The sequence below is a fragment of the Ovis aries genome, chromosome 15, assembly GCF_016772045.2.
Source record: "Ovis aries strain OAR_USU_Benz2616 breed Rambouillet chromosome 15, ARS-UI_Ramb_v3.0, whole genome shotgun sequence".
NCBI lineage: Eukaryota > Metazoa > Chordata > Mammalia > Artiodactyla > Bovidae > Ovis > Ovis aries.
Window position 1 is genome coordinate 42,541,522 of NC_056068.1, and position 13,655 is coordinate 42,555,176.

The 13,655-nt window shown below is 38.4% G+C and overlaps 1 protein-coding gene across 10 annotated transcripts in view; it reads left to right on the plus strand.

Annotated features, from left to right (window-relative positions):
* The window catches only part of SBF2 (SET binding factor 2), a 499,008-nt gene that overhangs the window by 442,441 nt on the left and 42,912 nt on the right, over positions 1-13,655 (plus strand). For 5 of the 10 annotated variants that reach the window (XM_060399918.1, XM_042233068.1, XM_060399913.1 and 2 more), the window contains 4 exons: positions 4,251-4,447; positions 6,714-6,854; positions 7,740-7,835; positions 13,097-13,171. In XM_060399918.1, the coding sequence (XP_060255901.1) occupies positions 4,251-4,447; positions 6,714-6,854; positions 7,740-7,835; positions 13,097-13,171 (509 nt within the window). The remainder of the gene's footprint in view (positions 1-4,250; positions 4,448-6,713; positions 6,855-7,739; positions 7,836-13,096; positions 13,172-13,655) is intronic. The other 5 variants (XM_015101037.3, XM_060399916.1, XM_060399917.1 and 2 more) reach the window with 2 other exon arrangements.

The following is a 13,655-nucleotide window of genomic DNA, read 5'->3' on the forward strand; positions in this document are numbered from 1 at the left end:
ACACATTGACCTATAGAGTCAATACAATCCCAATCAAAATCCCAGCAAAATGTTCATAGAAATTGAAAAGATGATTCTAAGAGTTACATTAAAATGCAAAAGGCCAGAAGTAGCAGGATCATCTTATAGAATAATATTACAGGATATCAAGACTTTATATTTAAAAAAAAGACTTTATATAAAGAAACAGTAATTAAGGCAGTATGGAATGTTCACAGGAATAAACAAATAGATCACTGGAACAAAATAGGGAATATAGAAAAATCTCAACATATGAGAACACTTGGCTTAAGATAAAGATAGCATTTTAAAATAGTAGAAAAAAGATATTTTTCAGTATATGGTGCTAGATATCCATACAAGGAAAAAATTAATTTTGACCTCTACCTTACACTGCACAGGCAAAAATCAATTCCCACTGATCTGTAGAGCTACATGATCTACATGAAAAAGGTTAAAATTTTAAATAAGGCTTCTAGAAGATATTTCTTAAGACAGGAAAAATGCTATCCATAAAGTAAAAGATTGATAAGAAGTTTTATATATCAGAAAACATCATTAGGGGAATAAAAAGGCAATAACCAAAAGCAGAGGATATCCTCTTTTGTGAGGATATCCTAAGATGCTTATGTGACTCTTGGCATAACTGATGCCATCTTGGGCCCTAACAGTTTCTCCTGTCTTTTCGCTGACCCTGCCCAACACTGTACTATGCAGTGAATCACTTCTCTGTCATCAAGAGCTTTGTAGTCAATAGATATTGTTTAATGCTTATTAGAACCAGGTAGTCTGTATGCTCTGTTAGTTCCCAAACAATGATGAAAACCTTCCCTGAAGTATTCCCAGGGCTCTTGAGACTAGTGACCTATTATTCTTAACTTGGGAATGCACATCCTGTTTCCAGGCACCTACCACCATACCCTAGGTTGACTATAAAATTGTCCTGGGCTCAGAGTATAGTAGCAAATGTTTCCTAATCATTATCCACTGATAGATCCCACCCTGTAAGTAAGTTACCCGCTAATGAACTGATCCGTTTTATTATTATATTTATATAAATATATAAATTTACTTATGGAGCTGCCTGCCTCATGCTTTAATCTCAAGATGCCTTCTCAATTTGGTAGGCACTTTTAGTTCCCTCCATCTTCCAACAATGCTCATCTTTAGTCTTCAGATAAATACAAATTCAAGTCCCAATGAGACAACTTTATACTGCAAAAATGGCTAGTAAAAAATGTTGAGCAAGTAGAACTCTTTATTGCTGGTGTAACTGTAAATTGGTTAAACAACTTTAGAAAGCTCCCTGGCAGCATCTACTAAACTTCTAGACATGTACTGAACATGTGCACAATCTGTTATATATTTCTTGGAAAGTCTACTCCATCTGGGAAAGCATACGTACTCCCAAAAAACAACTACAAGAATGTTCATGGCAACATGTTTCTTATATAGTCAAAAGCTAGACAGTACTCAAAATTAACAATAAAAGGGTTAGATAAATAATATAGTCACATAGTGGGATAATATACACCAACATTCCCTACCTTTTTGGCAACAGGGACCAGTTTCATGGACCTGCAGGTGGAGGTGGGTGTGGGGGTTTAGGTTATTATGTGCTTTATTTCTAATCTTACGCCACCTCTGATCTGAAACGAGGTACTGATCTATGGCCCAGAGGTTGGGGACCCCAGCTCTACAGCAACGAAAATGAACAGACCACAGTTGGATACAATAGCATGGATGGGTCTCATAAACATACTGTTGAGAAAAAGATGCCAGACACACAAAAAATAAATTCTATTTGTTCCTTTTGTGTAAAATTCAAAAAACAGGCAAAACTCATCCATGTCGTTAGCAGTCAAGGATGTTTAATGATAATCTTTGGAGGAGGAAAAGGGAGAAACACTGATGGGGAGGTGACACAGGGGGACTTTTTGGGTGCTGGTAATGAACGGTCCATTTCCTGACCTAGGTGCTAATGATACGAATTTCTTTTTGTGTTAATTCATGTATGTTTCAAGCCATTTGTATATGTGTTATTCTTTGATTAGAAGTTTCCACTTTCCAGAGTGAGTCAGTGTTGCTCAGTTGTGTCCGACTCTTTGCGACCCCATCGACTATAGTCCATCAAATTCTCTAGGCCAGAATACTGGAGTGGGTAGCCTTTCCCTTCTCCAGAGGATCTTCCCAACCCACGGATCAAACCCAGGTCTCCCACATTGCAGGCAGATTCTTTACCAGCTGAGCCACAGGGAAACCCAAGAACACTGGAGTGGGTAGCCTATCCTTTCTCCAGCAGATCTTCCTGACCCAGGAATCGAACCAGGGTCTCCTGCATTGAAGGTGGATTCTTTTACCAACTGAACTATGAGGGAAGCCCTAAAAGTTTCCACTGCAGCTCCTAAAGCCCAGTCTACCTCAAGGCTTCCTCTGGTACCCATGGCTGGTAGCTCTAAGTAGTGGTGGTAGAATAGGGTGGGTGGCAGGATAAATGGATATATCTTTCATGCTAAATGACACTGGTCCTGAGAGTAGCCTCTGCTGGCCTTCAGGCTCTATGCTTTTTACCCTAGCACCAGTGGCTATCCAGCCGTCACTCAGGCCCATGCCTGGGACCAGGAAAGTCTTAGATCCTGTGTGTAGCAGAGCATGGTCTGTGGTGCTAGTGCCATGGAAGGAAGGGATGGGGGAATGGGGTAGAGGAGTGTGTTGGTTCTTTCCCAGTTACTGAAACAGTACCAAAAGGTGTTAAGCATTACTCTCTTATCTAATACACAAAATCACTATAGTATCTAGAACCAAACTGCTGCTAAGTCACTTCAGTCATGTCCGACTCTGTGTGACCCCAGAGACAGCAGGCCACCAGGCTCCCCCGTCCCTGGGATTCTCCAGGCAAGAACAGGGGCAATAAACAGATACTAAACTGGAGTTAGAAAGAGAAAGCCCTTGCTGTACATCTGAAACTAACACAACATTGTGAAACAACTGTACTGCAATTTAAAAAAGAAAAGAAACAGAGGACCCTAATAATGGAACTGCTTTTCAAGTGTCTTCATGAACGATTATGTCTACAACTATGACTCTTTATCAGTTTGTGGTATTAGAAAAAGACAGCCTATAAACCTGAAGCACAAAAGTGCTAGGCTTTCACAATGCTTCCAGGGAATCTCTGGGTAAATAAGAGAAATAAAATTGGCATTTACTAAAGTCATTGAAGGTTATATGACCATATACTGGGTTTTCTCTCCCTGCTCTCAGAACTGACTTATAACAAGATAAGGGATTAAAAGTTCTGGAAGTGATTAGTTGCACAGTATTGTGACTATGTCACTGATTTGTGGACTGAAAACGGTTAACATGTTAAGTTTCATGTTAGGTACAGTTTACCACAATTCTAAAAAAAAATCACACACACACAAAAGACATGGGGTTAGAAGTTAGGAGGTTATTAACATGGAATCTCTTTAATATTTCTAAATAAACTAAAGAACTGATTTGAAAGCTGCCTGTCTTCTTGTACTTACCTATAAAAACAAGATAAATAAGTTTTTATCTATCTTGTCTGTTTTTAATTTTCCCAGCATCATATCCTGCAACTTTATGAGCTAATCTTTTTTTTAATTATCAACATGTAGTGTTAATAAATATTTACACTCATTTGACATTTGAACATATTGTTTTCATACCAAAAAATCATTTGGTTTTGATTTTTAATCCTTTCACCATCTCTGGCATTCCGAATGTTAGTGTACTTTATCCTCTGTTGTCATTTCAGTAATCCAAGGAGTTGACAGTTTGATTTGTCATTCTCATAAAGTTGACATTAATACATTAATCTTGCAATCTTTATTCAAGTTGTATATAAGCCAAGGGAAATCTTGTTTAATGGAGGCCTTTTTAATAGTTCTGTATGACATTTTTAATTTTTACACTTAACATTACTCAGCAAAAGCTTGCAGTATCACTGAAGAAGGCTTATTTAAAAAAAAAAAAAAAGGTTAATAGATGAGTTAGTTGTTTTCACTATCTAGGCCTTTTCTTCTCAACCCCTAAAGAACTGAATTGTTTCGTGTTTGAAATATATGTCTTATCTCTCCACCAATGTTTCTGAGTCTTAGAAAATTGCTGTGAACTTATGAAATTCATATTCTTGTATTCTTTCTCTCCCCGTTTCTTTTTTCTTCTCCTCCCCCCACCCTGCCTCGCCCACCCAAATGATCCTGTTTCTCCTCTGCATATCCCTGAAGCTATCCTGGCCTTTTAGTTGTACCTCAAGCTGTACAGGACAGTAGTTTACCAAGAGTAGCCCGCTGCTATCGACACAATCGCCTGCCTGTTGTATGTTGGAGAAACTCAAGAAGCAGTACCCTGCTCCTCCGATCTGGAGGATTCCATGGAAAGGGAGTGGTTGGCCTTTTTAAGTCTCAGAACTCCCCTCAGGCAGGTAAGCAACTCTCTACAGCACTATTCTGATCCTTCCACTTCTGGGTATTCAAAAAATTAAGGAGGTAAAGTCCAGCAATGCTAGTTGTGCCCTTTCCATCAAGCCTCTCACATGTGAACTTTTCCAGTGTGCTATGTATAGTCTGTACAGTTTAAGAACTAGAGTTGACAACATGGGGCTCCACCTTGAATTTGACATCTTGCTTAATATGTCTGTCTATATTTGAATTTTAATAGAAATTAACATAGTAAAGTCTTTGGTTCTAGGCTGTTTTCATTTCAGCAAACCAGAGTATCCACAAATGGAAACAGATAATAATAATTGTTTTCTTTTGGGAGGGGAAGTATTCAGATATATTTAATAGCTTCAGAAGTAAATAGGTATTCTGTCCTATGTGATATAAGATATCCTATCTCATTCCTACATGTCACGTACGCGCGCGTGCGCGCACACACACACACACACACACACAAGTCAGCAACCTAATGACCAAAATCCTGGTTTTGGAGCGCTCAAACAGAAAGGTTTTTAGGAAGCTAGAGGCTGGTCAACATAAGAAGAAACGTACACTAAGTAAGTGCGGTGCCCTTTTTCTGAGGATGCTTCTGAGCACTGGATTTGAGGTCTGAAGTCAGTCAGAAGCTATATTTTGCTAACCTTTCTCATAACCTCTAGCTTAAAACAGATGCTCAAAAAATTTAACCAAGGACCACTAAGATACCAGATTCAATTTAGGAATGACTTCCCTCTTTGGAAATGAGCAAACTCAAATTCAGTGGTTCAGTAGGTAGAACCATGTGCTTTTTGATATGTCTTCTTTATTCTCATCCATTCCTTCCTGAGAGTTCAAAGTTGGCCAGCATGTCTTTGATCATTCAGTTGACTTGAGGACATTATACACACAGTGCTATATTATTGGCCTCCCTCATGACTCAGACAGTGAAAAATCAGCCTGCAATGCCAGAGACCGAGGTTTGATCCCTGGGTCATGAAGATCCCCTGGAGAAGGGAATGGCAACCCACTCCAATATTCTTGCCTGGAGAATCCCGTGGACAGAGGAGCCTGGTGGGCTATATTGTTATTCCACTTGGCATGGAATCTCAACATATATATATATACTGAAGGCAGTTGGCTTTTAACTTTTTTTGTCCTAAGGAATCTTCTCAAGCCACATAATGGGGATGATAGAACATAGCATATGTAGATTACATAAAGTGAGTGAATCATCTCAGGAGCATTATTATGAGCATATCACTGAGCTTTTAGTTGGAAAACTTGAAATTGTCTTGTTCCACTCATTTCTGATTTTTCTCTAAATTTATTGTTTTTCACACTTTTTGAACTCACACATTTACTCACATTTAAATATCTTTGAAATGGGAATGTGACTTACAGTTCATGTGATCAGAAAGAATTGTGTCTTGCCTTAAATGGCAGTTTTTAAATTCTCATTAAATAAAATAGTAGTACATCTTATAATTAATGGCATTTTAGAGTTTATAAAATATGATGGCACTTTAAAGTTGATAAAATATAAGATAGTAATGCTAATTATTTATTTCCTAGTCATGTTCCTAGTCATGACAGTCCCCTCCCAATACCACTTTAGAGTACCTGGGCCATTTTCAGTGATTATGTTTCATTCCATGCAAGCCAGGCTCAGACTCCCTCTAACCAGAATTGCTCTCACTGTTGTTTCCATCTGCACATACTTTTTGATCCTGTTTTCGAAGGACCAGGGGATTGAGCAGTAGCTGCTCCTATGTCGTCATCTTCCTCCACTCTTCCCACAACAACCCTCTACAAGTTTATGTCCCCTGTTAGGCCAGTGTGACAGAATTGGAATACAGTTACCGGTATTGGGAAGTCTCACTTTTGCTCATTCTGGGATGCTGAGGGAACCCACTCCACCTCTGCTCCCGAACAGAAGCATGGGTCATCAAGGAAATGTTGTCTTCTGTGAATCTTTATTTTGAGCTGGTTGGATAGTGAAAAACTATACCTGTACTTGGGAGGACAACTGTGTGCTGGCTTTCCAGGCCTGGGCTCTTTCAGGGAGGATGAGGCAATCTGGAAGTAGATGTAGTGAAACCATTATCATCAGAGGATTAGCTATTTAAGTTTGGAGTTTTAAGTGGGGCTGGTTTCTATATTTGGGTGTGGTGACTTGAAGACCATGTCTAGAAGGAATAAGCATATGTATATAGAGTGAGCCTGTTTTATTAATATAGAGATGGTTTTACTTAATATCTTTTCCTTTTATAGCTCCTACCTCCTCTTTAGAATCTTCCAGTAGCATAGAACAAGAAAAGTACTTGCAAGCATTACTGAGTGCAGTTTCTGTCCATCAGAAACTCAGTGGCAATAACCCTCTTACTGTCAGGCCAGCACTTGCTCTGTCTCCAGGTAAGACTTGATATAATGTATTTCTTTTTGACAGCTGTGAAAGGTCATATTCATTCCTAGGGTTAGCCTCTTTAGTTATTTGCATTGTTCCGTCAACATGACCCCTTAATATTTTACCTTATGGTGCTGTAACTTTAGCTTTCATCAGGGTACCACTATAAATTTCTAGTAAATAGTAACCAAATTTAGAGATTCAGTTATTTCCTTTTAAAAAGAGTAGTAGGAGAGGTGGTAGGAAATACAAAGTCATGTGAGTTTTTTTTCCTGAAATCTGTTTTACACAAAGTTTAAAATATCAGTATTAGAGTTGAATATGTAAGTTGAACATGTTTTACTGAATGTATATTTATTAAAATCATCATGTATAAGTTTGAAATTCCTGAAATTTCTGTGGCCTTTTATGATTTGCAGTACAGTTTGTTTTCACTAGATTTGGATGAAGCCATTAAGACTTGTACTAATATTCTGTTTCAGTTATCATGTGATGGAACCCCAAAGGGTTCATGTAGAGGTAACCCTAATGTGTTAGACACAGGAGCATGTGACTTGAGAAGCTGGTCTCCTTGGCTTAATCAGCTGTTTGAATTAGCTCAACATAAGCAGAAAGTGGCTTTTCTTGTAAAGTAACACCATGCATGCCTTGCTTCATTTATCATTCAATTCTCTGATTGCGCTTGCCAAACCTAACTCTCTATAATCTTACAGATGTGTGTATCTCTGAGGAAATAGTAACAGAGCCTTGTTATCTCTATTAAGCTTTTGGTACTTAAAAAGTACAATGTTTGGCAGCAATTAGACATGCTACACATGAAGATAACTTTTTGTCATTTGAGTAATGTTAACCCCAACGACATGGTTTTTGTTCTTCTTTTTGGCTGACTTTAGGGACTGAAAGGAGGACTTCAAGAATGTCCACTGTGCTTAAGCAGGTAGTGCCAGGACATTTGGATGTAAACCCATCCAATAGCTTTGCTCGAGGAGGTTAGTAAGACTGATTTTATAACTGAGCCCTGATACAACCTTAAAAGCAGAAAATTTTTTTCTAGATAGTGATACTTTAAATCAACTAATGATTAAATTTGTTTTTAATCACCCTTTTCTAAATGAATGATCAAATGTATTACTAGCATGGTGACAGATGAGTTTAGCTTCATGGAACAAGAGGTATAATAATTGCTGAAATCTTACATACTGATGAGTTTGGGAGCACTGGATGGGGAGGGGAGCGTGGAGCATGTCTAAATGGTGACTCGGCCCTGGCAGCATTCCAGGATGCTTCAAGTATGCAGGGTAGAAAGGCTGAGCACAGAAGCATAAACAGCTAGGGCGATGTGAGCCCAGACTCGAAGGCTGTGCCTCCAATGCCTGTTATTTTTACTCTTGTTCTCGGAAGTGCCTGGTTGAGGAATAAGAGACAATAGTTCAGGATCGACATAAAGACTCTATTTTACAAAATTCACTTGTTTCCCTTTTGAAAACCAAGATTGCTATGCACATCTCCTGGCAATCATACTGATTCTTCAGATACTGATTCTTCAGATTCATCAAAACTTTGTGATTGCAGAGTTTCCTAAGAGCTTTCACCCTTCTTCAGTTATCTTCCTAATCAGGCCTTAACATAATTGTATTAGTTTGCTTGGGCTACTGTTACAAAATGCCACTGTGTGGCTTCAACAACTATTGTCTGAAAGCTGCGTGTTCAGAGTCAAGATGTTATCAGGTTTGGCTTCTTCCGAGGGCCATGAGGAATAATCTGTTCTGTGCCTTTCCCCTAGCTTCTGATGGTTTGCTGGCAATCTTTGGCATCCCTTAGCTTGTAGAAGCATCAGCCATATCTCTGCCTTCATCTTTACATGACATCCCTGTGCACCTGTCTCCAAATTTCCCCTTTTATAAGGACACCAATCACACTGAATTAGGGGCCCACCCCACTGAAGTGTGACCTCATCTTAACTAATTACGTCTGCAGTGACCCTGTTTCTAAATGAGGTCACGTTTTCTGAGGTGCTAGGGGTTAGGATGGCTTCAGCAATACGTGAACCGTGAAATTCCAGATGTTCAAGCTGGTTTTCGAAAAGGCAGAGGAACCAGAGATCAAATTGCCAACATCCAGTGGATCATCGAAAAAGCAAGAGAGTTCCAGAAAAACATCTATTTCTGCTTTATTGACTATGCCAAAGCCTTTGACTGTGTGGATCACAAGAAACTGTGGAAAATTCTGAAAGAGATGGGAATACCAGACCACCTGACCTGCCTCTTGAGAAATCTGTATGCAGATTTCCTTGCAGTCCAAGGAACTCTCAAGAGTCTTCTCCAACACCGCAGGTCAAAAGCACTGATAGCATCATCCCTCCTCATATAGAGCAGCAGGAAAGGACTGGGGCAAGCTTGGGAAATCTCAGAAGATTCTCTGTTAACATGAATATGGCAGACTGGCCAGGGCATAACGACATGTAGACACTTGCATGCCTTGCCATTAGTTCATTTCCTTGTTCCCATCCTCAAGTATAGTCTTCATTTTTCCAGAGAGCTAGGTACCACTTCACCAGCAGTTCCTCATTTACCCTGTGTGGAAAGAGCCCCCTATCCTGAAATCTCCCTACCAACCTTCTCCTTTTTTCTATTCTATTTTCACTGTTTTTCCATCCCTTTTCATTGTCATAGAATCTTAGTTCCTGCTTTCCTTCTCCACTGTGCCTCTTACCTACCCTCCTTCACCCTTTTGCAGTCAGGGTGATCACTTAGCATTGAACATGCATGTTGAAGACTTCCTAAGACGGGAGAAGCAACCTTTTTGCTTCTTAACTGCAAGAACCAGTTAAAAAAAGATGAAGATGTGAATAGATAACATTGCTTTTCATTTAAAATGACAGTAGGTTTTGTGCCCTATGAGCAAAATGCAGATATTTGCAACTTGGATAAATTATCTTGTGTAGAAAAATGCCATGAGAAAATCCACCTCTTAAATATAAAAATGAAATAGCTGGATGTATTTGAGAAGTAGCCACACGGAGGAAAATTTTTAAATTTTTCTTCCTTTACATTTCCATAGCCCTTTAAGTTCCCCAGCAGTGTTATTTTATCCTTAAAATAACCTTCAGGACAGGTGTTTCAAGAGACTTTGAGAGATGACATGACCTAGCCAAGATCACTTAGCAAATAAGAGCAGAACTGGGACTAAGATTAGTTCAGTCCATTTCAGTGCAGCATTCCCTGAATATAACTTATACATCATGCATTTTGCTAGGCATAAGGTTACTTTGATAAATACAGTACGCTGTCCCTACATCCAACCCTAGCATCTCTTTTCCTTCTTTCCTTGCTTTGTTCTGAACAGAGTAGAGAGAATACCATTGCTCAGGAAACTCACGCTCTGAACAACACTGCATTCCCATGGGTGGGATGAACTAGATAACTTCTTCCCTGAAGCAACCTCTTTATCCAGACCCTTCTGGACAGATCCAGGGCCACATGGTTGCTTAGGTAACAAGACACTAAGAGTTTAGTTCAGTTATATTCAGACTCAAACTGCGGGCCTACCACTTCGTGTATGATAGTAAGCAACTTAGGAAACCTCTTCATTTTCAGTGTCCTCATCTGTAAAATGGAGATAATAAATAGTATTTTAGCTTTCAAGTGGTTATAAGGAAAGAATGAAATATATGTTAAGCGCTTAACTTAGTAACTGGCTCATTATTAATAGGAGCTCAGTGAATGTCAGTTCCATTATTATTATTGAAGTTATTGTCATTATCGTTGCTTAATACTCCACTGAAATGGGAGGGAAGTCTATATTTGAATGTAAATTGCCGTAAGTCTGGTTGCTCTTCACTGGCAAAAGGCAGGCAGATAAAGGAAATATGCTTTAGGCCTAGACCAATAACTTTCAAATTTTTTTGATCACGACTTACGGATATAAAATATGTTTCTTACTGTATGTATACATATACCTTTGTATATGTATGCAAAATGTATGTAGACTATAATGAAAGTTTCACAAAACAGTATTCATCCATATACCACAAGCAGTGCACATAGCTTTTTTCTGTTCTAATCTGTTTCACTTCTTTAAAAATACAGTTTGACCTTCTAAAATCATTTCACAAACCACTAAGGAGGACTCTGCAGTTTGGAAACACACACCTCCAGGTTGGTGTTAGCATGCTCAGGACACATATTTGACACCTGAGAATCACTTAGGAAAAGAAGTAGACCTCATCACCAATGAAGTAGTGTCATACCTTTGGGTAACATGATTGCCAGATGGAATTACAGTTGTTTAAGTCCTGTGTTGGCCCCATATCAGTACAGGCTGTTTTCTCATTGCTGATTTTCTGCTCAGTGATAAATACTTGGCAGTTTTTCATTAATGAGGCTCTGTTTGAGAAAGTACTTACTTATTTTAAAATTTAATACCCTTTTTATTCTTTGTGGGCAAATAACTGAGTTCAGGATATAGTAGAAAACCACAACAGTTCACATGTATCAATTTTCAAAAAGAAAATAATCAACAAATGTTTGCAGTACCTACATTTCAGGCTCTCAGCATGGAGATAAGACTATTTGTGGGGAAATCCCTGACAGTCCAGTGGCTGGGACTCTGTGCTTTCACTGCTGAGAGCCCAGGTTCAATCCCTGATTGGGGAACTAAGATCCCACAAGACGCATGGCACAGCCAGCAACAACAAGGACTAAATGTGATTAGGTCTCTGCCCTTTGGAACACACAATCAAGTAGAATAAGATGTGCAAATAATCAATGTGCTATGGGATCAGAGTTCAAATAGAGCTCTCTACAACTCTAGGGACAGTCAGGAATGGTTTTCAGAGTTTACATTGTTCCTGGATCTTAAGGAATAAGGAGTTTGTCAGGTAAAGAAATGGGAGAGGTCATTCTAGGCTGACGGACTAGAGTAAGAAAATGATATATTTAGAGAACAATATCTCAAAATCAGGGAACCAACCACTCAGGCATCACTGTAAGCAAGCATTTACTGATCTGTATTTCAGTACGAAAGCTCAGAACCTTGACAGAAAGGAGACTAGTTGGCTCCCACACAGGAGGCCTTGCGCCTTTTTCAAAAGCTTTTTGTTTTGTCTTGTAGTAGCATTTTCTGTGTACCAACAGCCAGCACCTCTGCAGCCCTGAGCTTTCTGACTTCTTTTGGCTACTGAAACCATCAGTGCCCTTTGTTTCCTGTTTCCAAAGGAGTGAGGCAGAAATGAAAGATCATGTCTGATGATTTTTCTTTTATCAAATTATGTCATATTTATGCAGTTTTGAAATAGATAGCGTAATTATCCTGCCATTAATGTTTTCAATCCTTAATAAGAACAGAATCCTTTTCCTTAAGTGACTTGAGCAGTTCTTTTGCTCAGGAAAGAATGTAACTGTGACTTACTTCTCACCATGTTTGTTATTACCAGGTAAAGTTTGCCACAGTCACGAAGCACTTTCTGTCAGAAAAAAAAAAAATTACTCAAATTACAAAAGTATTATCTTTGATACTACCTATCATTTTGGTGCAAGTAGGGATTTTAGGAGAAGTCATTACGTCAGCCATCACAAGCTATATTTTTTGTGGCATTGGGTATTGTCACAGGATCATAAATTTTTGCTGTACATAACTATTGGCTTATGGAAAATAAATGGAATTTCCAAGTGAAAAGAGAAAAAAGAAGATAGTGTGGCAATGCTTACTGCTCTACTGCAAATACATGCCCTTTGTTATTCCAAATGGTTGGTAGAGCTTCATTCCTGATATGATGCCCTTGCTCAAAGAATAAATATGTCATATAGCAAATCGTATTTGCAAATCAGTTAGCCTCATTAAGTACCAGGACCAATGTATTCCTAACATTCACCCCCTCCCCAAATTCCTTAATTTTATTATAAAAATTTGTTTGTCACCAAACGACAACCTCTAAAAGCTTATTCCATTTGGTATAATTTTTTAGTGGCACTCTTTGCCGTGCTGTCCATTTCATTGTGCTTATAATATTTATAAACAAGTGCTGAAATTTCATTTAACAGACAGTTCATCTTTTTTGTGTGACTGTTTATTTGTTAATCAAATAAGCTTTTTACTTGTTAATAAAATCTTCTGCTTTTATTATATTTACATTTTCCCTATTGTTAATTTAATTTTTAAAATTAACCTGTTCTTCTCTTATGCAATTTGCTCTGATGTCTGCTGCTATGTACATTTCATTCCTCCCTCCTTCTTTAATCTTACCTACCAGTGCATGGGTACAGAGATAAATGTTTTACTCAGTCCAATCCCAAATCTTCAGCTAAGGGAAGAGTCCGTAATCAAGGTACTGTATTATTTGTCCTGATGTATCACTGTTTTTAACCATCTTCATATGAAGGCATATGTGTTACAAGTGACTTTTTTCACATTTGTTTGTCAAATTGTATTCTTTATTCTCATCCACATTCTGAATTTCCTCTGTGACTTCATTTACAAAAAAATTAACACTTGCCATAGTATCTAAGAAACTTCATAGGTTATAATAGATTCATTCATATTAAGCAGAAATTACAAAACCTTTTCTTGAGAACTGGTCTTCTGACCCTATAGATGCTTATAAAGAGAGAAACAGATATGACATTATCATGGTAACTTCTGGTCACCTAGAAACATGGCTTGATTTAATATTTGTCAAAGATTAAAGCTTCTCAAAGAGCCTTTCCAAATCTAAAGAAAGCTCTTTAGGGAAGCAGTAGCAGTGTTATGTACCCCTGTGACTCCATCACCAGCCTGACACCACAGTCTATGGGCATTTCTAAGGACCTCTG